This window comes from Purpureocillium lilacinum, assembly GCF_023168085.1.
Source record: "Purpureocillium lilacinum CBS 284.36 DNA, scaffold_1, whole genome shotgun sequence".
Taxonomy (NCBI): domain Eukaryota; kingdom Fungi; phylum Ascomycota; class Sordariomycetes; order Hypocreales; family Ophiocordycipitaceae; genus Purpureocillium; species Purpureocillium lilacinum.
The window spans coordinates 1352803-1375060 of record NW_027072111.1 but is presented as its reverse complement, the minus strand read 5'-3'; the positions used below and the strand labels follow the sequence as shown (position 1 = coordinate 1375060).

Below are 22258 nucleotides of genomic sequence, written 5' to 3'. Positions count from 1 at the left end.
GTCACGACAAGGTGATTCGTCTGGCCGCGCTCACATCTCGTTTTTTCTCTACGACGGCCTGTCGCGCTAGCGCTTGACCGCCTCCCGCACCTACGCTGGCGACGCTTCAAGGCTGATTGAGCAGCAGATATTGAGTCTGTGGCATCCTCAATTTCTATGCAGGGCGTCAAAAGTTTCTTCGGTCTACCTGTCGTGAGTGGACAGGCCCAAATGCTGTTCCCTGCCAATTGCGCATCGCAGGGATACCCGGCCGAGGCGGCGAACACGGGCCGGGCCTGAGAGGCGCCGCCATCGTCGCCCATTCTGAGCAAGATCGGTGTGTCTCGGGTCAGAGAAGGTGGCGCAGAGATCGTCAAAAGCACTGTTGTGCAGTGGATCTCTGTAGCCTGGGACGATAGTGGGGACGATGTGCTGGCAGGCTGGATGCATTTGAGTTGTGGGTGAGAGCTCCCTGCCAGGTGCGAGTAATGAGCGCTGTAAACACGACGACGTTGGGGTTGCGAGCCCGCTCCCCCTTTTTACACCAATTTGGGTTCCTTCTCCGCGTTAGACACGCAAGGGCTCGCAAACGGTCTTAACCAAAATGTTAATTTTCACTTCCTTGCCTTCCGAGATTCTCGATCAGATCCTGGTGCTACTCCCGCCCGAGGAAGTCATGGTGTTTCGTCGCGTGTGTCGCTTCGCCGACGCATACATCCAGGGGAACGCAGGTCTCCATTGCGCCATCTACAGACGAGCTTTTGTAAGTGGGTTCGCCCGTTCCCGGGATGCCGTTTATTCATGCCACGGACGCGCCTTGGTCGATGCACGTGAATAGCTGACATGGCGTAGGGAAGACATCAAGGCGACAGCATCAGTTGGGAAGACCTGCAGGAACTGCTGAGGCTGTCCCATGAAATGCGCAGGGGCTAGTCTCCTGGTGAGGCTCCCGATCTGGCTTTCGGGTCAGCGTTTGCCCCCCATGCGGGTCCTGATGGGTTGGTGTTCATGTTGATAGTGTCTGCAGCCGGCCACCACTTCCTTGCCCCGAAAATGAGTGCTTCCACTCATTCTGAGTCTTCCACCTGGAAACGATCATCGCCACCGCTCATCATCGTGACGTTCAGGGGCCACGCGGTCACAAGGGGCCGACAATGCGTTGACTGAAGGAATTTGGGGGCCGTCGCGAAATGGAAGTCGCCGAGGGCTTCAGGCCCACCGCGACCGGCTTCCACGGCAGCAACAGCTTTGTCTGTCTTGTCGCTTCGTCACCCCCAGACCGCGTCATTGCCACTTGATCCGAAGCGCCTTCTGCAATGCTGGATACTTCTGCTGACTAGAGGAAGGGGTAACCAACTGGGAGGGCTTGTTCGACTTCCTCGGCCGATTTTTGCCGCTTGTTGAGAATCGCCGTCTCCGCGAACTCTCTGAAGTTTGCTCCTGTGGCACCATTTCGACAGTGCTGACCTGGGCGACTGGGGGTTATATGCCTCGAAGAGCAGGGAGCCAGGGGTGAAACCGCTGAAGAACTCGATGACTAATTGGCCGATCACAATAAAACTGAGAGGAAGCAGGGCAACACGTCGAATTCACGAACCTCTGTACCAAGGTGCTTGTTACGTGCCTGGTGGGTGTGTTCGGCCAATGTGCCAGTGTACCAGTGCATCCATCAATACTGCGACGCAAACTCACTGAGTGTTCATGGCTCCAATCACACACCGAAAATGTGGAAGCGACTGTCGCCGCTCCTGCGCGCGCCAAGCTGGAAGCGCACGGCGGCCATCAATACGGTCGGCATCATCATCTTGTGGGCATTTTTGCTGAGCATCCTGATATATGGCTGTGTTCGCACTGGCAGACTCGAGTCTGCCTTCAGCCTGTATGAGGGGCCCTGCTCCCGGTCCAAGACGTACAACCTCCTCCTGCACCTCTTCCTCAACATCATCAGCACACTTGTACTCTCCTCATCCAGCTTTTTTATGCAAATTTTGAGTGCGCCGACTCGCAGCGAGCTCGACACCGCGCACGCTCGCTCCAGCTGGGTCCATATTGGCGTTCCGTCGCTGCGCAACTTCCTCTACCAGCGGCCGCTCAAGCTCGCGTGCTGGCTCCTCTTGGCTTGCAGCTCAATTCCGCTACATCTTTTCTTCAACTCTCTTGTCTTTGAAGTGAGAAATGTGCGGGCGACCTTTGGGATGACCATCGCGGCGGAGTCGTTTGTACATGGTGCGAAGTACTTTGCTCCGGGCGCCAGCCTGTGGAATACAGCCGTACCGTACAATTGCAGCATCCTCGGGCTCCCAGGTCATGAGAAGAACGACAAGCTCTGCCGACAGTCGAACGATGACGACTCGTCAATTTGGAGGTCTGAAGGATATGCGCCAGGAGAGGAACTCATCTTCCCCGCCATGTGGATGAACGAGAGCTCGGCGACAGCGGCAAACCTTACCCTGGCGGCAACGACTGCATCCAATTGGGATCGCCTGGATCCAGACGCGTGCCGCAAAGAGTTCTTGTACTGCGGTGACGGCAAAGGCATGGAAGACTACACGAATGTTGTATTGGTGGTCAATGCGAGCAATAGTCCTGCATCAGGATGGTCGCGCAAGCAAGTCTTTCCCTCCATGAGCAATGCCGACTCGACGTTCTGGAAAGCCATTCTTCCCGAAGAGGAGTCGAACTCGCTATGGCTGCATACCAACTGCGTGGTCATGTCGACCTTTGAGGGCGGAAAGTGTCGGAATTCCTGCAAAAGTAACCTCGGCCTCGAAGGACTCACGACGGACGACATCGATATCGTCGATCCCAGCAGCAACCCCCACGATGCGGCATGGTCTTTTCCATTTTGGAGCCGAAAATCTCTCGAAGAAGGAATCCTGGACGCGCAGATGCGCAGTGGCTTTGATGCGCGATACGACCAGCTTGACGTGTCTTATTGCTTGGCCGAACGGGCACCACAGCGATGCCAGATTGGTGTCTCCAACGCCCTGCTAATGGCAATCGTCGTGTGCGTCTCAGTCAAAGCGGTCAACTGCATCCTGATCATGGCCCGCTTCGTGTCCCGAGAAGACAACCATCCTCTTGTGACGTTGGGCGATGCCGTCGAATCCCTGCTCCGACTCCCTGACCCGACTACTGCGAGGATGTGCACCCTGGAAATGAGAGACATTCACGTTACTTGGGATCGACTTCTATCTCGTTTCAGAAGCAGCAAAGGAGCGGAATACAGTGAGGCAGCCGAAGGAGCACAGCTCCTCAACGGAGAGCACAGCCACAGACATGTGTCGCCGCAAGCACGGCAATGGCGCCGAGAATCATCGCGATATTACCTCGTTGTTACTGTCGGCTCATGGCTGCGAGCATATGCCATCTTTGTCACTGTACTGATCGTGGCACTCTACTACTTCTCCAAGGCTACTGGCGGCACATTCAGGATGTAAGCGGGCCTCTCATTAGCAAAATACAGAGCCCGGGACAGCTAACGGTCAACAGCTCAGGAAACTTTGGAATAAGCGGCAAGAACAAATTTGTTACACAGGATCAAGGCTCATCAGATGCATATTCTGGCGACTTCATTCGCATGGTATTTCTCGCCAATGTCGCTCAATGTGTTCTTTCCATATCCTACTTGAACTTCAACTCCCTCATCACGCGGCTGTCTCTGGCCAAGGAGTGGGCTCTAATGGGCACCGGCTTTCGCCCCTTGCGAGTTACCGATCCAGAGGGAGAACAAGTCTCGACACATTTCTTGGGACTGCCATACTCGTGGAGTGTGCCGTGCATTGCCTTGGGAATATTACTGCACTGGCTGGTCTCTAACTCATGTTACGTGTTCATGACAGACGGAGGTACGTTTCGGATACAGGCCTCAGCAGAATTCCGATGCTGACCAACGTGACGCAAGGCTTTTACGGGTCCTGGACCAGGTCTCCGACAATGAGAGACAACAGCCTCGGCTTGTCCGACTTCGGGTTCGTTGGCCTAGGGTACTCGACCACGGCAATCATGGTCTCTATTATTGTGTTTGCTGTTGCCATCTGCATTCCGTTAGTTCTCTCAGCCCGAAAGCTTCCCGGCAACATGGTCATTGTTGGCAGTAACTCGCTCGCCATCGCTGCCTCATGTCACGCTTCTGCAGCGTCCACTGCCGGGCGTCGAGACCCAAGTGCAACTGAGCACGAAGTCACAGGGGAGACAACGGGTCTAATGAGTGTCAAGAACGGCTGTGAGGAGTCACTGACGATGGCCGTGGGGGACACCCATACCACTGGAAATGATACTCTGCCCGAGCTATCTAAGAGCAAAGTCAAGTGGGGGGTAGTCAAGATGCCTTTGGAATTTTATGAACAGGTTTCTGGGGACTTGGATGTCATTGCAGTAGGGCACATAAGCTTTGGCGTTGAGACCGACCATGTACAAGGCCCCGTACATGGTAACTGGTATAGTTAGGTGCTTACTTCATGCGCAATATAGATGCTGCTCAAAGTAATGATCCTTGGAGTTCACTCTTCACATCTGTCTTTTATTGTCCATTCTCGTCGTTTACCGTACCTCGTATAACGTACAGCGTTCCTCGGGTATCGTTTAGCGTGCAACGTTTAGCGCTTGTTCCACATCGTTCGTCGTTTACCGCTTGCCGTTTACCGTTTACCGCGAAACCTTACCCAATCGGTATTGCCCGGACTCATACATGCTCTTAGACCTACGTCAGCCAGCGCCTGGACCACTTGCTAAGGATATGCTGAATGGCATACAACTCACATATATATACGAGGCACTATTCCTCACATCGATCCCTTTCACCAAGCAACTAGACAAGAGAAACAGACACCCAGACTCGGCCATATCAATTGCTCATTGTCCTCGCTCACAGCTCTTTTCCACAATGTCATCTCTGGCACAAGCGATTGAAACTACAACAAAAGGGTTCCTGAAAAGCTATGTAGACGCCAGTCAGACAAAGTCCATGGAGGCTTTGGCTGCCTACCTCACCGATGACTGCCGTCGACATGTCGGGCCGCCCGCGTTTCTCATTGCAAGAGGCGCGCCACCAGACTACTCGATGTCCAACGAAGAATACGCAGCAGAGTTCAACGGCATGGAGCACTACCAATTCGAGGATCACGTCCTCTACGACCTTGTTGTCGACACGCAGAAGCTGAGAGCAGCTGCAAGAAGCGAGATTCTGGTGAAGTTTAACAGTGGCGAAACAGGCAGTCGCAATTTCGTGTGGTTCTTGGACTTCAACGAGGATGGAAGCAAGATCGTCAAGGTCTACCAGCATAACGACGTGGAGGAGGCGAACAAGTGGCTGGATGGCATGAAAATTCGGAAAAGAGAGGCTGCCAACGCCCGCCTGGAGTAGCTAGGCATCAGTGCAACTCTTCGTCACAATACATGCAAAGCCAGAGTGTTGTGGATGCAGCGCCTAATATTTGCTCCTATAAGGGTTCGGATCGTTTGCTGTAGCGCGGATTGGCCATTCGAGCCATGTTTCCCAATGCGGTCCCAGATGGCCGTTCACGAGCTGGACCAAGCGCGCACCCAGGTCCGCGATGAACCAATGTTCTGCGCCATAGTGCAGGAGAACAGCGAAATGGGCGAGAACCACCAGCGCCTCTGGTTGCATGTGCTTGAGGAGCTCGACGTATCCCACTGGTACTGCAACGAGCCAATCTTGGATGGCGGCCCACGTCGTATGTGTATCGCTCAGGGAAAGCGAGTCGAACCTGTCCTGGAGGTCTTCTACCGCGCTCCGACACATGGACTTGCATACCGGTTCCAGATGAGCCTGATCCAGATGATCCAGGAGGGTATTGCACTCGTCCCGGGAACGCGGACCGCCACTAACGTCCGGTATCTCCCTTTGGCAGCTGCGGGTGAATCTTTGCTGGTCTTGCTCCGAGAACATAGGCCACGCCGACCGAGCTATAGCATGAAGCCCGCGGTGGATCTCGATAGATTGCGTGAGGGCATCAACGGCCAACCGGAGGTCATGCAGTCCTTCGATGCGCACCTCAAACATGGTGTGGTGACTCAACAGCCCCGAAAAGAGGAACATTGGTAGGCATGTCTCATCGCACAGGATGGGGCGCTCGCTGTTATACAACGTAAGAGCTCGAGTTTGTAGCCTCTTGGCTTCGTACAGATAAAAGCCGTTGCTAACTCTGTCAACGGTGCTTTTATGCGCCGCCGCGTATGCCAGGAGCTCGTCCAGGAGGTATGGCGTAGTCCAAGCTGTCTCGACGAAGAGGGCTAACAACTCATCCAGCCCTGGGTGCACCTTCCTCTGGTGTTGATAGAAGTCATGCTCGAAATGGCGTAGCAGGCGAAGGTGCAATGCGCTGAAACGCTCGTCAAGCGAAGTATATGGCGGTGGAGGTAGGGCTGTGGCCAGAGTCGTCGTGACTGGCAATGAGCTCAGGATAGTGTGCTGGCCCTTTGCGGTTGTCGCTCGCACTGCGTCCACGTTCGCTCGGCTGGTCGGGGCTGTAGAAACGTCGTCGGCTGGACATTTTGTCGCTTTCTCGAGTATAAATGAGCACTCGAGGCTGGCATGCGAGCATTTGCGACACACCGGACGTGTCTCATCGCATTTTACGCGCCTCGCTTTGCACTGCTTGCAGCCCAACTTTGACTTCTTGTGAAACTTGCGCATATCGGCAGCCACGAGATCAAAATGATGGTTGAATGCCTTGTACGAAGTACGCCTAGCGAGCTCTATTCCTCGAAATGCATACGAGCTTGCATGGAAAGAATGACGGCTGATCAGGAATGATGGAGATGTGGCAGCTCTTGCGTCTGGGCTGTCTGGCCAGGATGACAGTGCCAGCAATGGTATTGACCAGCAGCGGTGGTGCACTCCATGTAAGCACTAAGACAAACGTGGGCAAACGGCAAACGATAAACGATAAACGACAATGAGTCAGCGTCCGTGAACACCGCAAAAGCTGAAGCTCAGTGTCAGCTGTGCCAAGGTTCAACCAACAAATCCCCGTGTGTTTGGCTCACGGCGGGACTGTCCACTGAAAGGCTTGTCGTGAGACTCGCAGCTTTCCAACCCCCGGCCTGCAAGAGGATCCTGGGACTGATCGGCCGGATCTAAACTTTGTTCGGACGCACCGAGTGCTTCCACGTCGTGTTCCATGTTGCCCATTCGCCGAGCCCACCAGCAATGCTCTGTACCTAGCAGCAATGTTGGGCGCACAACACAGCAAAAAACAGCCACCAGCCACCACTCGGCTGTATGCATGGCAAGCCCGACGTCATTGGGACAAAGCCAATTAGCCCCACGGGCGGCTCAGGCGAGAACGGAGGTGGCGGCAATTACTCATCAGCGGCGTGGCTGGGAGCAGGCGGCGTCGCGGGCATTGTGATAGGCATTTGCGTCGTTGTGGCGGGCCTGGTCATTTGCTCGATCTGGGCATACGGAAGACCACGACATGGATCCAAACAGTCAAGGCCCAAAACGCCACATCTCGAAGATAACAGCAACGATACCGGCCATGTCAAGTCGGAACTGGATTCCACCGAGCAAGCGTGACCAGAGTTGGAGAGTTCGGCGAGATATAAACTTGACGCTGCGAAGGGTAATACGGTCATGGAGCTGGAAGGGGACAACACTCGCCCCCGTAGCGAGCTGCCGACTCATTGAACAAATAGAACAAGTAAGATCCTAGCCTTGACGCATGGTCCTCTGCCTGGGCCTATACACCTTTGACGGAAGCCGAAAGGGCCTACTGTAGACGCGGGGGTTATCGCAACGGCCCCACCTAACCGATGCCCGACCCGCCCGGCCCGCGCGGGCGACGGACCCCCGACCCGTCCACTGCGGATCCGATGGGACAAGTAAAAACATTATGCTCCTACGGTTCCTGGAAGAGGGCGTATAGAATCGTGGGGAACTAGAAGAACGCAATGAGCCTTTGTGCCGTTACCAGAACAGCAGGATGTACTTACAACCGTAGCAAGGAGCAACGCAGGCGGTTTGTGGCAATATTCCACCACCAGTTCCATCCACCGAGCGGCAGGCCCGTCGCCCTTCAAGCCCGCGGCAGCATGGGCTTGCCTCAGTACCCACTGCGTGCCCCACCAGGCATTTGCCGCCTCCGATAGCAAGGTCACCCAGATCAGCGAGAGGCCGATGTAGATGATGCGTCGCTGCCATGGTCCCAGTCTGTCCGCTAGGGGAACGGGCTTGGCGGATGCACTTCGCGCGCCGGCAAACGGGTCGGACTGGAGAAGCAGCCCCGCGACGAGCACCATGGTTCCCTCCACGGAGAACTGTATGTGCGCGGTGAGGCCTAGTCGCGGGTATGGCGTAAACGGCACGACGAACCCAAAGAGCAAGCCAAAGGCAACGAGGCCGCAGCCGTGGCGAACAAGGTGTAAGGGCATTCGGCTTCCGCTGCTGCTCGCAGCGGCAGCTTTGGTGGGCGATTTGGGAGGCATTGTGTCGCAATGAGTAGGCTTGCTCGCAGGGGGCTTGCTAGACCGAACGTGCCCGGTTCCCATCGCGATAACGCCGGCCGAGTTAAATATATGTTTCCCCCTCTTCGTCGGCCCTAGTCGATCCAGCCTCACAGACCCTTTGCATTTACATTCCGCTCAATTTGACAGGTGCTTGTGCTCAGCTCACGGCGCTACCAGGTGTCAGCTCCGTGTTTGCCGGCTGAACAGGCTGATGTGAGGGCTCCCATCCACACCGCATGGCTAGCTTCCGGGGAGAAGCTCAGATTACATGTGGGGATCGAGTGCCGGTTGATCCAGCGTTCACAGCCGCTCCCGTCCCCATTCCCCATCGTCCCATTCCTGACAAGCCTCGCCGACCCTACAGGCTCGACCTACCGTTGGAGCGTTTACCTGAAGCTACCCCGAACAGAACGGAATATCACACGATCCATTCCGGACGAACCAGTCATTCGATTGGAACAACAGCCCCAAAGTCTATCTTCAGGCTTGAACGTGTTGTGCGTCTGCGAACCACGGCAGAGCAAGGGCGCACACATTAGCGCTGACGCTCACGGCACCAGGCACGGCAGGACCAAAACAATGGCGACCATTCTTCGTCCAACGGAGGGAGCGACAGTAGGGTCAAGCACACCTGGGTAAGCTTTGTTTCGACTGTGATGGCGGCAGAGTGTCAGTTGACCACCCTGGCTGCACAAGCCGCAGTAGTCCAGTCGGCCGAACCGCGCACGCTCAGTCAGTTCCCGCCGGCGCAACATTGGCGGTTGCCATATACAGCGTGTTCTCCGGATGCGTCGGTCGCGGGTATTGGAAGCCTCTCACGACTCGGCCACGGCTACCCGAAACCCTGTAAGCCCAGCGAGTGCCCGACGCCCCGTCCCTGCAACAGGGGATGCTTTGCAGAGGATCCACGATGCTCGCCTTGCGAACGCCTTCGCCGTGATGTAGCATGCATTCAGGGAACAAATGTGTCGGAGAACATGCCCGGCAACTCTAGATCCTCAAACAGCCAGAACCCTTCCGCCGGCACCAAGGGATCCTCGAACTGGGTCAAATCTTCGTACCCGTACGCAGAAGCGTCCGCCAAACTTGCTTCGCGAGGATCCCTTGAGCTTGAAGAAGCTTTCGGCCCCTGCAGTAGATCTGGCGACTGCATTTGAAGCGACATGCCATCAGCCGTCGTGGCGAAGTCCCACGACTGCGAGTCTTTACGCGCGGCGATAACCGATCCGTGTCCACGGTCCGTCGAACCCGCAAACCCAACGTCCCACATCTTGCAAAGCTCAGGCCCAAAGTCCGTGAAGAAAATAGCCTCGTCGGGAGACAAGATTGGCGGCCGTCTGGAATAGCGCGGCTGTTGTTGAACTGCCTCCTTGGCTCTGATCAATCCTCGCAGCGCTCCGTGAGCCGAGCCCCATCGCTTGCCGAGCTCCTCGAGCGCCACCTTGACCACGTTGAACTCGTGCTCTGCCACCTCCTGCAAGCATTCGTAGCGAAACCCAGTAAGTTGATTCAGGCCCGTGACAAGGGCGTAGAATGTAAAGACCGGTCCAAGATAGCGCAACTGATCCCTGCAGATGAACTCCTCGATGATCGCCACAACGTACGACGACGCAAGAAGACAAATGGTTGGAGCAGACGCCTGCGCCTTCGGTGTTCGGTGGAGCAAGGTTAGAGAGACGAAATAAGGCACCGCCAGTTGGCGCGCTTCAAAGTTGTATGGCGCGAGTGCGCATGCTTCGTTGTGTTGGTGGACAATTTGCAGCTGTCGGGGCAGTTGCTTGGCCCACCGAAACAAGGCATCTTCGAAGCGTTGTCTGACTGAGGGAGTGAGGCTTTGTCGCCTGTGAGCCTCAGCTATATCCCCCATTTGCCTGCAGATAGAAGCATATGCAATGAACAAACTGGCTTGGATGTCCTGCACAGCAAAGTCTTCCAGGCTAGGTGGCTTCATCGTGCTGTCTTCGAGGTGGATCGTCCGTGGTCTACCAGTCCCGACCGAGATGATGCTGTCGCGAACCTGCGCACATGTATCAATGATCTGAGTCGGAACCGTCGTCGATGGGCTTCAATTGCTTACAACCAGCGTCCACCACAACCGGCGGCGGAAGCTCTTGAATGGCCCATCGGCCGGTTCCTTGTGGAGTCCCACCTGGTACGCGAGCTCAACGCCAATGCGTACCCAAAATCCGCTGGTGTTGACCGAGAACTTTTCGGGACCGGTCGGGTTCCACCACTGCAAAAGACAGACGGCGACAATGGCAAGCGTCGTGTTCTTCTCATGTCCATGAAAGAAGAGTGCTCTCGCTCGCTCGTAAAACTCGGGCGATGATGTATGCACGAGCGGACTGGACAGAACTCGGCTTCCAGCGAGAAACACGGCTTGAAGGAGCAATAGTGACGGCCGCCGCTGGTCAGTCTCCTCTAGCCATCGCCTCTCGACTATCGGCGTCCAGGGGTGACAGTGTTCCATGAAGGCGTCAATGAGGCTCTCGCGCATGGTTCGAGACGGGAGATCGAAAGCCTTCCTGAGTGCCAGGAAGCGGACGTCAAGGTGTGGAAGCCCGTGCTCTGGGTCGAGGCCCGTGTGCGACACATGCAGAGGCTCCGTGAAGGGGACCTGGTCTCCAAGATACTCGCTCCGCCCATCATAGCTCCGGTCGACGGTGGGTATCTCGTAGGCTTTATGGGCCTGCGAGTTCTGCGAGATAGGTGAATGCGGGGATGTAGCGGCACCTGTGATCCGATGGAGCCCAGTGGTATCGAGGTCTGAGATGGCCGTGAGACCAGTGGTGCCCGTCGTGTTGGGTGTGTGTTGCTCAGGGCCGTCGCAAGCTGGGGGACTGGGGCTCAGAGTGTATCGTTTGCGCTTCCTTTGGTGTGGTCTGGCACCATAGTCAGATCGACTGCGTACATACTAGAGTGATGATTGATTGCAAAAACGGCCAGGATTACGGACCTACATGCATAATTGCCGAGCTTGCAGTTTGTGCAAGGCGGGCCATCTCCTGCCAGGTCACACTTGATCTACAGGATGAACAAGTGAGCTGGCTGTCTCTCACGTGGGTGTGGGCGATCCTGACCTTCTTTTTGTGACATATAGAGCAGGCTTTACTTCCCTTGGCTTGGTAGGGCATTTCTTCTCGGCGAGCTCGCCAGCAGCGATCATGTTGGAAACGGAATGCGTACGACGGAGGCTTGCGACGTGCGATGCCGCGTTAACGGCCGCCGGGCAACCCCACGGGGCACTATGCGGGGTAGTCGCCGCCCGTGGGCCGAGTAGTTCCAGCACCAACGGTCACTCGGTCCGTGGAGCGCCGTCATCGGACCGCCAATGAAGCAAGCTGCGCTGCCAAGATGCGACCGATGAAGAGTGCCAATTGAGTTTGATGCTCTGTATGGAGCAGCTGTGTTCTATTTGGTACGAAATACACTTTGTAGGGCATACATAACCGCGCGTGCTATGATGGCATTGAGCCCTCACTTTGGGCGGCCTTTCAATGTTGGCAACAGCGTGGCCCACGAGCAACAGCTATTCCTCACAGTCGCGGCTTGCTCACAGCAGGACGAAAACCAGCAGCAGCGTCCCGCGGCAACTCAACGCCCCATACAATCCTACAATCCCAATTTCTCCGCTCCCTTTCTGAAAGGTGAGTCTCGCTGTGACCTGCGTGCATGACCCCGGGCAAGACGAACTCGCCAAAGCCTCCTTCGCCACGGAGCACCCACCGTTTCGCAACTTCAGAAGCAATCTCCTCGCTGTCTCGCTGGGCGTCTAGCGCAAGCAAGACACCACTAATAAGCCACCCTAAAGTGAACATTTGCTGCCGTCCGTCTGCCAGGGCTGCTCCAATGTTGTCCTTCAGAGGAGCCAGCTCTTCGAAGAACTTTGAACAGGATCGCTCCAATGCGCCTTTCAGGGCGGAATCGGCTATTTTGCCAATGGCATTTCGCATCCAATTTGCAATGATGTCGCAGTGATCCTTATTGAGAACATGTCGGACGACCTCGCTGGCCAGCACATTAGTTGTCCCTTCCCACGTCATATTGGCGGCGGTATCGCGGTATAGGCGAGAAATGTTGAACTCGGGATCATCGGGATCGTCAAGGTAGCCAACGCCGCCCATGGCTTCCTGGCACTCTTGCAGGGCCAGCGTGCCGACCTTGCAAATGATGGCCTTGGTGGTGGCCGTCAAGGTTCGAAGAAGAATCTCTGTCGGCCGCCCGGGCTCGGGGAGAGGAAGATGAGCGAAGGCGCCTAATTCTGGAAACCCGTAATCTGCAAAGCTGAGCAAGGATGTCGTGAAGAAGGCCAACTGCATCGCGCCGCGGTGTTTGACTTCCATGGTAGACAGGAGCCTCAGGTGCATCGGAAATGTCCATAGAGGCTGGTCCAGGACTTGGCGCGCTTTGGCAAACGCTTTGGCGATGTGCATGGCTCGCCTCCAGCAAGACAGGGCGGTGATGAAGTTGTGCGTTCTGGTGACGTTGAGCAGTAGCGCAATGGTCGCGATTCCCTTATCCTTTGGGCCAATCATCCAGGCGCGAGTATCCTTGAGCTCAATTTCGGCTGTCGGAAGCTCCTTGGTACCCATTTTGTTCTTCATCCGGTGGATTCTGGCCCCGTTTGTTCTCTCGTACGGCTTTCCGTCTTCTCCCACAGCTGTGGTTCTTGTTGGCGCAAGGAACAAACTGAGTTCCCCAGACTCAGTCTTGGCCAAGATCAGGGCCATGTCACAATCAGCCGCAGATGTGAACCACTTGAAGCCGGAGAGAAGGTAATCCCCCTCATCGATGCGGCCGATTTTGTTTGACTTGCTTGGTAGGGGAGAGTAAACAGCGACCGTCTCAGAGTTGCGCACATCGCTGCCTCCGGGCCGTTCCGTCATCCATTGACTGGAGACCCAGGCATCGTCGCGAGCGATGAGCTTCCTAAAGACCTCGTGAAAGGGGTGATCGTCAGGCAAGCCGGGTAAGTGACGCATGACCAGGCGAGCAGCACCGCTCGTCATGGAGACTGGGCATGATCGTACCCCCGAGGATGCAGAGAAGATGTAGTTGCTGCGAGAATCAGTATTGCGCTGGCAGTGCGGATGAGTGCACGTACAAGGCATGTTGCACCAGTCGCCTAAGTGGCCCATTCCCTGGTTCATAGCCCAACGAGACCACGCTAGACAGCGGTAAGCATCATCGCATTACGAATGGCGAGAGGACCTCCTGCTCGGGTCTTACCCATTTCTTGCGCCCCACTGGCCAAGTCTTTTCCAGCCCTCCGAGGTCACGAGCTTATCATACGGATATCGACGGCCCCAGACATCGTATTGCTTCACATAAGGCTCCTCCTTTTCAGAGTTGGCGATCCAGGCAAGTACATTGTCAGACACTACCTCGTCACCAAACTTAATCAGCTGAGGGGTGATGTTTTCGACGAGCTCTGGACCCAGGTAGCCATGTAGCACGCGTTGGAAATATGCGTCGGAGGTAACAGGGTTTCCCAGGGGTGTGGGTTGCAGCCGATACCCCGTGTCAACAGTTGATGGTCTCATTCTCGACGAATCCATAGTCTCGACGTGTAGGATGCTGCCTGACTGCCTGTGCTTTGCGTTACTCATCATAAGACATATCCTGTATCGAATTATATGTCAGATGGTAGTTTGTGGTTTTCGCCGGAGAAGGTGTGCCAACTTAAAACGCCGAAATTCGCCGGGCCCCCTCCGGCGATTTTCGGCACCACCCTGCTGCACCCTGTTGTCCTCCGGGACCGGCCATTGTCACGTCACATGAGGGAGACTATATCTAAAATAGGGCTGTACCAATGCAATTGGACCGGAAGCACGGACAGCATGGCGGAAATGGAGGAACTCGTCCCAACCGTCCGGTCCTACGAGGCCCCGAAGCCCATCTGGGAGCCATGCACACCCCCAGAGGCCATTCCCATGAATCAGTATCGCAAGCACATCAATGAAAAGTTCAACGTCAACTTGAAGAACTCACAAGAGCTACAAAAGTGGTCGATTAGTTCTCCGCAAGAATTCTGGATCGACCTATGGTCCTACGTCGGCATTGTGCCAGAACTGGCCCCATCGACAACGCGAGCATATGACCCGGCCATACCCATCGACAAAATTCCACCATTCTTTGAAGGATCTGTTATCAATTATGCAGAGAACGTCTTGAATCAGCCTCAGCTGCAAGGCAATGCCCCAGCACTGATCGGATTACGTGAAGGTCAAGGCCTTGAGGGTGAGCGATGGTCGTGGGCGGAACTGCGGGAGCAGGTCAGGGTCATCCGAAGTGCTCTGAAGAGAAGTGGCATCAAAGAAGGACACCGAGTCGCTGCCCTTATTTCCACGTCCGTCTGGTCGGTTGCCATATTTCTTGCTACTGCAAGCTTGGGCGCAATATACACGTCGATTGCTTCTGATCTCGGTGCTGATGTAAGTGTTCCGAGGCAGGAAAGAAACAACCCCGAACTAAGTATACTAACGCCCATGTAGGGATGCATATCACGCCTCCAACTGGTTGGAGCGTCAGTATTGTTTGCCGACAGTCATGTCACATACAAAGGGCGTCAACGTGACAGTGTGGCCAAGATCTCTTCTATCCTTTCACGATTGCCAACCAAACCGAAGGTTGTTCTGATCCCACTCCATGACAATACCAGCAATGAGTATACGACTATGTCAAAGTTTTGCTCACTGTCGCACCCCTCTGATGGTCTGGAGTTCAAGAGGTTGCCCTTTTCCTTTCCCCTTTACATCCTCTACTCCAGTGGAACATCCGGACCACCGAAATGTCTAGTCCACCAACACGGAGTCATACTGCAACACAAGAAAGTCTCAAAGCTTCACAACTCATTGAAGGCGGGAGAGGTCGTCTTTCAGTATTCGGGCCCCTCTTGGGTTCTGTGGAACATCATGGTTGGCCACTTGTCGGTTGGCACCACACTTGTTCTTTACGATGGCTCGCCAACCTTCCCTGCACCCGCGCACATGCTGGAAATAGTGCAAAGGCACAGAGTGGCCTACTGGGGGGTATCCCCACGCTATCTACAACAGCTAGAGTCTAGTGGCGTGGTGCCAAGAGAGAAATTCAGCATCCCTGCGCTGCGAATGGTCCAGACTGGGGGTTCACATCTGGCCGCTGCCCAATATCACTGGTTCTATGAGGCCTTTCCTCGCACGATACATCTCACCAGCGTCACTGGAGGCACCGACATTGCGACATCGTGGATAGGCACCGATCCTGCAGGCCCATTATACCCGGGTGAGTTGCAGCTGCCGATGCTGGGTCACGACATCGATGTTGCGGACCCTGTGACCGGCGAGTCCGTCAAACATCTCGGTCATGCTGGCGAGATGATATGCCGGCAGCCCTTTCCTTCGATGCCAGTCTATATGTGGGGAGACGAAGGGAACAAACGATACATAGCAAGCTACTTTGAGCGATTCGACTACCCTTGCTGGGCGCAGCACGACTGGGCAAGCTTCAACCCCGTGACTGGCGGGTCCCAGATTCACGGTCGAAGGTAAGACGGGCAATAGCTCACCCCAACAGCGCAATAAGGTCAGTGAATGAATGCTAATTGCTTAGTGACGGTGTTCTCAACCCGCAAGGCATCCGTTTCGGTTCCTCGGAGATCTATTCCATCACTGAAGCACATCCATTCACCGACATTATCGACACGACTCTGTGCGTCGGGAGACGACGCGACGGGATTGATAACGACGAATCTGTCTTCCTTTTCGTCATTATGCGGGAGGGTTTTCAGTTTGATGGCACTTTGGAAACAAGTCTACGGGAAGCCATCCGCGCCGGGTTGAGTGCGCGACATGTGCCGCGCTTCATTATCCCTGTTTTGGAAATACCCGTGACGGTGAATGGCAAGAAGGTCGAGACACTGATCAAGCAAACAATAAGCACGGGTAAAATTCCACAACGAATTAGCTCGACTGTGGCGAATCCTCGTTGCCTGGAAAGCTTCAGGCGCTACTATGTGCTTGAGGAGGGCAGTGTCCGAGCACGCCTGTGAGAGCTTACATGTGCCGGAAGACTCGAAATCGGTAGATTATTGCATCCAATTACCGTCAAATAAGTTATGCATCACCGTAGGGGATGTGCTACTCCTTTGTGTAACCCATCGTGACGGCACAGTGCCCTGGTGCCAGACTTTGCAACGTGATCCGGCCACAAAATTGACGCATGCATCGACTAACGTGGGCTTGCTGATGTGTAAAGGAGAGTGCCTAATGACTGCTAGTCATGCTCTAATATGACATATCCGAGAGTCAACGCCCGAGTCAATGGCATGGCGGCCAGCAGCCAATAAAGCCCCCGCTACCAACCACGCTGTGTGCGACATTGTCGGTCCTTGGAAGGTGCTCCTCTCCTCAAACGCAGCAGGATGTACCTACTCGAGAACGCGTGCTCGCCCACATCATCAACTGTGACTGGCAATGGGGATCGCTGCTTATTACTATGACGATACCCCGTGGCAAAGAAAACAGGAAAGTGAAAGGTGTGCGTGGAATCACTCGCAAGATATCTGTGAATTATAGCGCACCTTGCGACTGGCCGTGCTTCCGTGAAGACCGGAGTGGTGGTAAGCTGCAGGACGGACATCAAGGTCCAGAAGCAGGATGACGAACATTCGGCCAAGGCATGCGCCCAAGGTGGGCGTGAGTTGTGCTTCAATTTGATTCGTGCCTCAATCAAGAGTCCAGTCTGGTTGAGCGGAACGCAGGCGAGCAGCGACGCGAGTCAAGGGGCCTGGTTCGGCAGCTGTCCTTGGTAAAGGCTAGTGACGCAAGAAGTCTGCCGGAGCGGGCATCATGCATCCCACCCTGAAAGGGAAGTAGGGACATCCACCATTATCCCTTGCTGCCCGTACATCCTCAAGAACGCGAGCCTACGACTCGCAGTTGCGGTCCGTCGTACGGGCGTGGCTGGTTCGGTGCGGGGCACCCTCCTCCTTACGTGCTCGTCAACGGCAGGAACCGTACAGCCCGCGGAAATACTACGATTCAGTCAGCTGTCATGTGGAAACCCAGCTTGAACCAACGAGAAGCCAAACGTCTTCAATCGCTCAATCTAACGCTCAAGAGCGTTGAACAATGCGGACAAATAATCGGTCAACTCGCCACGACAAAGTGTTCCAGTGCACCACTGGGACGTTCCACCTAGGAAAAGCACAAGAGTTGGGCCCTGTTCCGGTCAGTGGTCTGACGACACATGCATGTATATCTCTACTTGCTGGCAGCGTCTCTTTCCAAGGACCACGCCGGGTGCGATGCGGTACATACGTGGTCCTGGAGAGGGATTGAGGCCTCACGCAGTCCTTAAGCGATTCTCGGAGATGATCGGATTTGTACTCGTCGTATAGAGGTCACCCTCGGTATCATCCCAACCTCCGGCAGTTTGTGATGAAATCGCAAGCTCTCGTTCATCTACTATTATACAGAGTATCTTGTATACCTAGCATGGATAGTGTTATTCGGAGAGCCAACTTTTGCTGTTGTAGAGCCGTCCTACGGGTTTTTCGGCGAAGCCCTGACCCCAATGCTTCGCCGGTGATTTTGTGTGTTGGCAGAGGACGATAGCGGCGCTCTGCCTTTTGCTAGTATTTTGCTACTATTCCTACCGTTGCTGCCTTTGTTGTCGTTGCTGTCGTTCCTGTCGTTCCTGCCGTTGCTGCTGCGGTAGGGCGGGCTCTACAACTAGCAGAAGTTGGCTGTACAAATAGCACTACCCCCTAATATTTAGCTAGCATGTACCCCATATTTCATCACGTAAATGGGATCCAGATCCATGTTCCCAGGATACCTGCGCCAAGTCATTATTACGACAGCGGCACGGCAATTGCCGCGAGGGTGCGTCGGATAACCTGGACCGACTCATACATGCACCATCATTCGCGGTCTGGTGACCCACGCGAGACGCAGAAGACAGGTCACCTGCATGAACAAGGGCCCGAGAGGTTCACGGCAGTGGTTGACTCTCCAATCCCGATACGAGGTTGAGACAGCATACCGCACACATCATCGTCGGTCCCCGACACAAGGGCGGGAATAGGGGGCTGAGCCAAGTCTTTCACGTAAGCATGTATCCGAAGAGTTTGAAGCAATCCAATGTCATAACTGACTTCTGTATGCTTGGAATCGAGAGAAGCTGTCTTTGTGTTGACACGTGGACACGTCTCGTAGGCCTTTGGCACACTGGCATGAGCATTTTGATCACTGGAGATCACGCCACTGTGACAACCTCAACACGCAATATGTTGATCTATTTCGTCCGACATGTCTCCATGGTGGACATCTCGACCGACCCCCCAAAGGTCTGGCGTTGAATTTCATGTTAACCCGCATTGGGAGGCGCTTGTCACGTCGCCAGTTGCAGGCTATATACACAGCGTAGGACACGCAGGACTTCTGTCATAGTCGGCAAGACATCGATGCGCCCATCGCTTAATTAAGTCCAAATTCATACATCATTGCTCAGTTTCAGTGCTATGGACTACTCTTTTCTGTCGGAGAGCAGTGGTGCTGACATTGGCCAATTTGTTGCCGGCAATGCAAGTCGACTCGGGAGCAAGACCGCTATAGTTGACGAGCAGCTCTTGATCTCATATAGCGAACTGGACCTTGCGGCCAAAGCTCTGGCTTTGGAGCTCCTGCGGCATGGCATCATGCCCGAAGATCCTGTCGGCATCCTGAGTAGCTTTGGGGCACATCACATTGTTGCTCAACTTGCGGTCGTGTACGCCGGAGCGACCTGCGTCCCATTGGACCCAATTCGCCTTGACCGAGACCTGGAGCTGCAGCTACAGCTGGCAAAATCGAGACTTTTAATCACGGATGAGTCGTGCCACGGCCGCGGCCTGTCGGCCCACAAGATACCGGTCGTTGTCAGCCGAGAACCAGCAGATGGTGAGAAGGGAGTCCCAGGCCTGCCGCGCACCCTCCCCTCCGACTTCCGTTCTCATATCCTCTTTACATCTGGCACAACTGGAAAGCCTAAGGGTGTCCAAATTCACGCTCGTGGTATCATGAGACTCGTCCGAGATGAGACCTGCAAGCCCGACTCCAGCGAGGAGGTGATTGGCCATCTCAACAGTACTTGCTTCGACCTTTCGCTCGTGGACACCTGGGTTGCTCTCCTCCACGGCGCAACGATCGTAATATTGGATCGACAGGAGGCGCTGAGCCCGGATATCTTTGCTCGCACTTTAAAGGAGAGGCAGGTAACCTACTTGCTGATCACAGCCGCCTTGTTCCGTGTCATCGCGGCAGCATGTCCGATGGCCTTCTCGGAATGCAAAACACTTATTCTGGGCGCGGAGGCTCCAGACATGAACTCATGCAAAGTCGTACTGGAGAACGGACCACCTGGGCGGTTGATCAATGGGTACGGACCAACCGAGAGCTGTATCCTTGCACTTGCACACGTTATCACTTTAGATGATGTGGCCAAAGGCTTCTTGCCAATTGGCAAGCCCATCAACCAGACCGTTTCATACGTCCTGGATGAATCTCTGCGGATGGTGGCTGGCAAGAACACAGGCGAGCTCTATCTCGGCGGGCAAGGCTTATCTCGCGGCTATCTCGACAACCCTGAAGCAACGCAGAAGGCCTTTATACCAGTTTCGGGGCTCACGTGCAGCGGAGACGCGGTATCTCTGTACCGTACTGGTGATCTTGCATATACAGACGACGCAAACAACGTGGTTTGGCTTGGCCGGAAAGACCGTGAGGTCAAAATTAGGGGTTACCGGATCAACTTAGATGTCATCGAGACCGAGCTCTACCTAACAGGCCTGATCAAGACTGTTGCAGCGGTGAGAGCGGAGCCGCTAGGTTCGAATGCGCCGTTGCTCGTGGCTTGCATCACATATGCCTCGCCGGAGTCGAGCAACGATGCTCTGCTCGCGGAGGCAAGAGCCCGTCTTCCAAGCTACATGGTGCCTCAGCTGGTGCAATTCGAGAAGATGCCTCTGACACCGAACGGGAAGGTGGACAGAAAGGAAGCACATAAGTTGCTGATGGCGATGCTTCATGGCCCGCAGAGTCGGGACGTTCATGACGAACCGAGAGCGGTGCTTGATCTCACGGCCTCAGAGAAAGTATTGAGGGTGCTTTGGAGCCGCAGCCTCTTCACTGTTCCGGAGCATATCCGATTGGAAAGTGACTTCTTTACCCTTGGCGCAACATCGTTGCATGTGGCGTCGCTGATTGCCGGGATCCGAGCAGAGCTTGACACATCGCTTCCAGCCCGCCAGATATACGAGCATTCGACGCTGCATGCTCTGGCATCACTGCTGGACAGGAAGAAATCCGAACACGCCGCTGATGACTTGGACAAGATCAAAGACGTATTGCGCAACGACGCCGAGACCCTGTGGAGGGACATTCCAATCCCGAAAGGACCGCCCGTGGACTGGCTCTCCGCGGGTGAGGGCAAGGTGTTCTTGACGGGAGCCACGGGCTTTGTCGGCGCGTACTTGCTTTTCGAGCTGATTCAGTCTCCCGAAGTGCGAGCTGTCCGATGTCTCGTTCGCGCAAAGACTCCTCGGTCTGCGTTCAGAAGCTGAGCCAGAACTTCCACAAGTATCGGCTTCCGAACCTTTCCGAAGAATTGATGTCAAAGGTTGTGGTCGTTCCAGGGGACTTGTCCCAGGCCAGGCTGGGTTTGAGTGAGGCAGAATACCACGAGCTAGCCACTTGGACAAGCATCATCTATCATGTGGCAGCTCAGGTCAACTACAATGAGCCGTATACTGCCACCAGGGACGCCAACATCTCGGGCACGCTCAACATACTCAGGCTTGCCGTCTGCTCACGGTCAAAGCCGCTCCACTATACGTCCAGCATAGCAGCGTTTGGTCCGACGGGGCTCATCAGAGAACAAGTGAAGGAGCTAAGTGAGGACGATCCCCTTACGCCATACCTTGAGACAACCATCCCATATGAGATGGGGTATGGGCAAAGCCAATGGGTCTCGGACGAAGTGGTCTCACATCTGATGCGCCGTAGCTTCCCTGCTGCGGTGTATCGCCTCGGCGTCGTGTTCTGCAACAGTGGGGACGGTGTCGGCAACCCGGACGATTTTGCCAGCCGGCTTCTGGCAGACTGCCTGCGACTAGGTATATACCCTTCACTCCCCGACCAGCGCAAGGAGTTGCTGCCAGTCGACTATGTTGCCTCGGCGATGAGGCTCATATCCTTGCGCAATGACAACCTCGGCAAAGCATATCATATCACGCCAGACGCTCAGAGCAGTATTGACATGAACGAGCTATTTCGTCTTGCCGCAAAGCTATGCCATGTCGACCTGGTTGGCTTGCCATACGCCGAATGGGTTGAGCGGCTGCGGCGAGCAGACCAATCCGGGGCGAATCCGCGGTTGAAACCCTTACTGCCCATGCTAGAGGAGAGGGTGTATGGGGAGCGAGCACGTTGGGAGCTATATGAGGGTATGGCTCGGTTCAAGAATGACAACACAGCTGCCGCACTGAAGAAAGTGGAGGGATATGAAGGCCTGAGACCGGCAGCAATCGACGCCAACGACCTACGCAAATACTTTCACTTCCTTCTAGTGGTAGATTGAAGGTTGGAGTTGGGCTACCGCGACATGTTGACAACGGACCTAAACTGACATACAGTGCACACTCAGAGAATGCCATAATAAAATTTCGCCGCGTTGTACCTTGCAGCGGGTTAGTGCAATGTTGCTTTGACTTCTACTTGCCATCACTGCGCTAGCGACAAGGGAGCGTGCCTTTGATGCTGGCTTTGAACTTTGATGTGCACGTTGT

The 22258-nt window shown here is 55.0% G+C and overlaps 7 protein-coding genes across 7 annotated transcripts; 4 read left to right on the top strand and 3 right to left on the bottom strand.

The window, feature by feature from the left end:
• Positions 1–1703: 1703 nt before the first annotated feature.
• PLICBS_000140 (uncharacterized protein) lies at positions 1704–5344 on the top strand (the record flags this gene model as incomplete). Its single annotated transcript, XM_018327352.2, has 5 exons — positions 1704–3415; positions 3472–3749; positions 3822–3827; positions 3884–4075; positions 4926–5344. The coding sequence occupies 5 exons, from the start codon at positions 1704–1706 to the stop codon at positions 5342–5344; spliced, it is 2607 nt and encodes an 868-aa protein (XP_018174048.2).
• Positions 5345–5407: 63 nt separating this feature from the next.
• PLICBS_000139 (uncharacterized protein) lies at positions 5408–6004 on the bottom strand (the record flags this gene model as incomplete). The annotated part of the gene is made up of 1 exon (XM_018327353.2): positions 5408–6004. The coding sequence occupies one exon, from the start codon at positions 6002–6004 to the stop codon at positions 5408–5410; it is 597 nt and encodes a 198-aa protein (XP_018174049.2).
• Positions 6005–7844: 1840 nt separating this feature from the next.
• PLICBS_000138 (uncharacterized protein) lies at positions 7845–8430 on the bottom strand (the record flags this gene model as incomplete). The annotated part of the gene is made up of 2 exons (XM_018327354.2): positions 7845–7883; positions 7939–8430. The coding sequence occupies 2 exons, from the start codon at positions 8428–8430 to the stop codon at positions 7845–7847; spliced, it is 531 nt and encodes a 176-aa protein (XP_018174050.2).
• Positions 8431–9403: 973 nt separating this feature from the next.
• PLICBS_000137 (uncharacterized protein) lies at positions 9404–13994 on the bottom strand (the record flags this gene model as incomplete). Its single annotated transcript, XM_018327355.2, has 6 exons — positions 9404–10269; positions 10354–10468; positions 10529–11333; positions 12145–13509; positions 13556–13618; positions 13681–13994. 6 exons carry the CDS (start codon positions 13992–13994, stop codon positions 9404–9406), a joined length of 3528 nt encoding a protein of 1175 aa, XP_018174051.2.
• Positions 13995–14300: 306 nt separating this feature from the next.
• PLICBS_000136 (uncharacterized protein) lies at positions 14301–14751 on the top strand (the record flags this gene model as incomplete). The annotated part of the gene is made up of 2 exons (XM_065599533.1): positions 14301–14676; positions 14732–14751. 2 exons carry the CDS (start codon positions 14301–14303, stop codon positions 14749–14751), a joined length of 396 nt encoding a protein of 131 aa, XP_065455605.1.
• A 1128-nt stretch (positions 14752–15879) lies between these two features.
• PLICBS_000135 (uncharacterized protein) lies at positions 15880–16480 on the top strand (the record flags this gene model as incomplete). Its single annotated transcript, XM_018327356.2, has 2 exons — positions 15880–15976; positions 16042–16480. Coding segments are annotated over 2 exons (536 nt in total), but the record flags the coding sequence as incomplete, so codon positions are not given.
• Positions 16481–18955: 2475 nt separating this feature from the next.
• On the top strand, positions 18956–22050 carry PLICBS_000134 (putative NRPS-like protein biosynthetic cluster; the record flags this gene model as incomplete). Its single annotated transcript, XM_065599532.1, has 2 exons — positions 18956–20974; positions 21028–22050. 2 exons carry the CDS (start codon positions 18956–18958, stop codon positions 22048–22050), a joined length of 3042 nt encoding a protein of 1013 aa, XP_065455604.1.
• Positions 22051–22258: the final 208 nt, after the last annotated feature.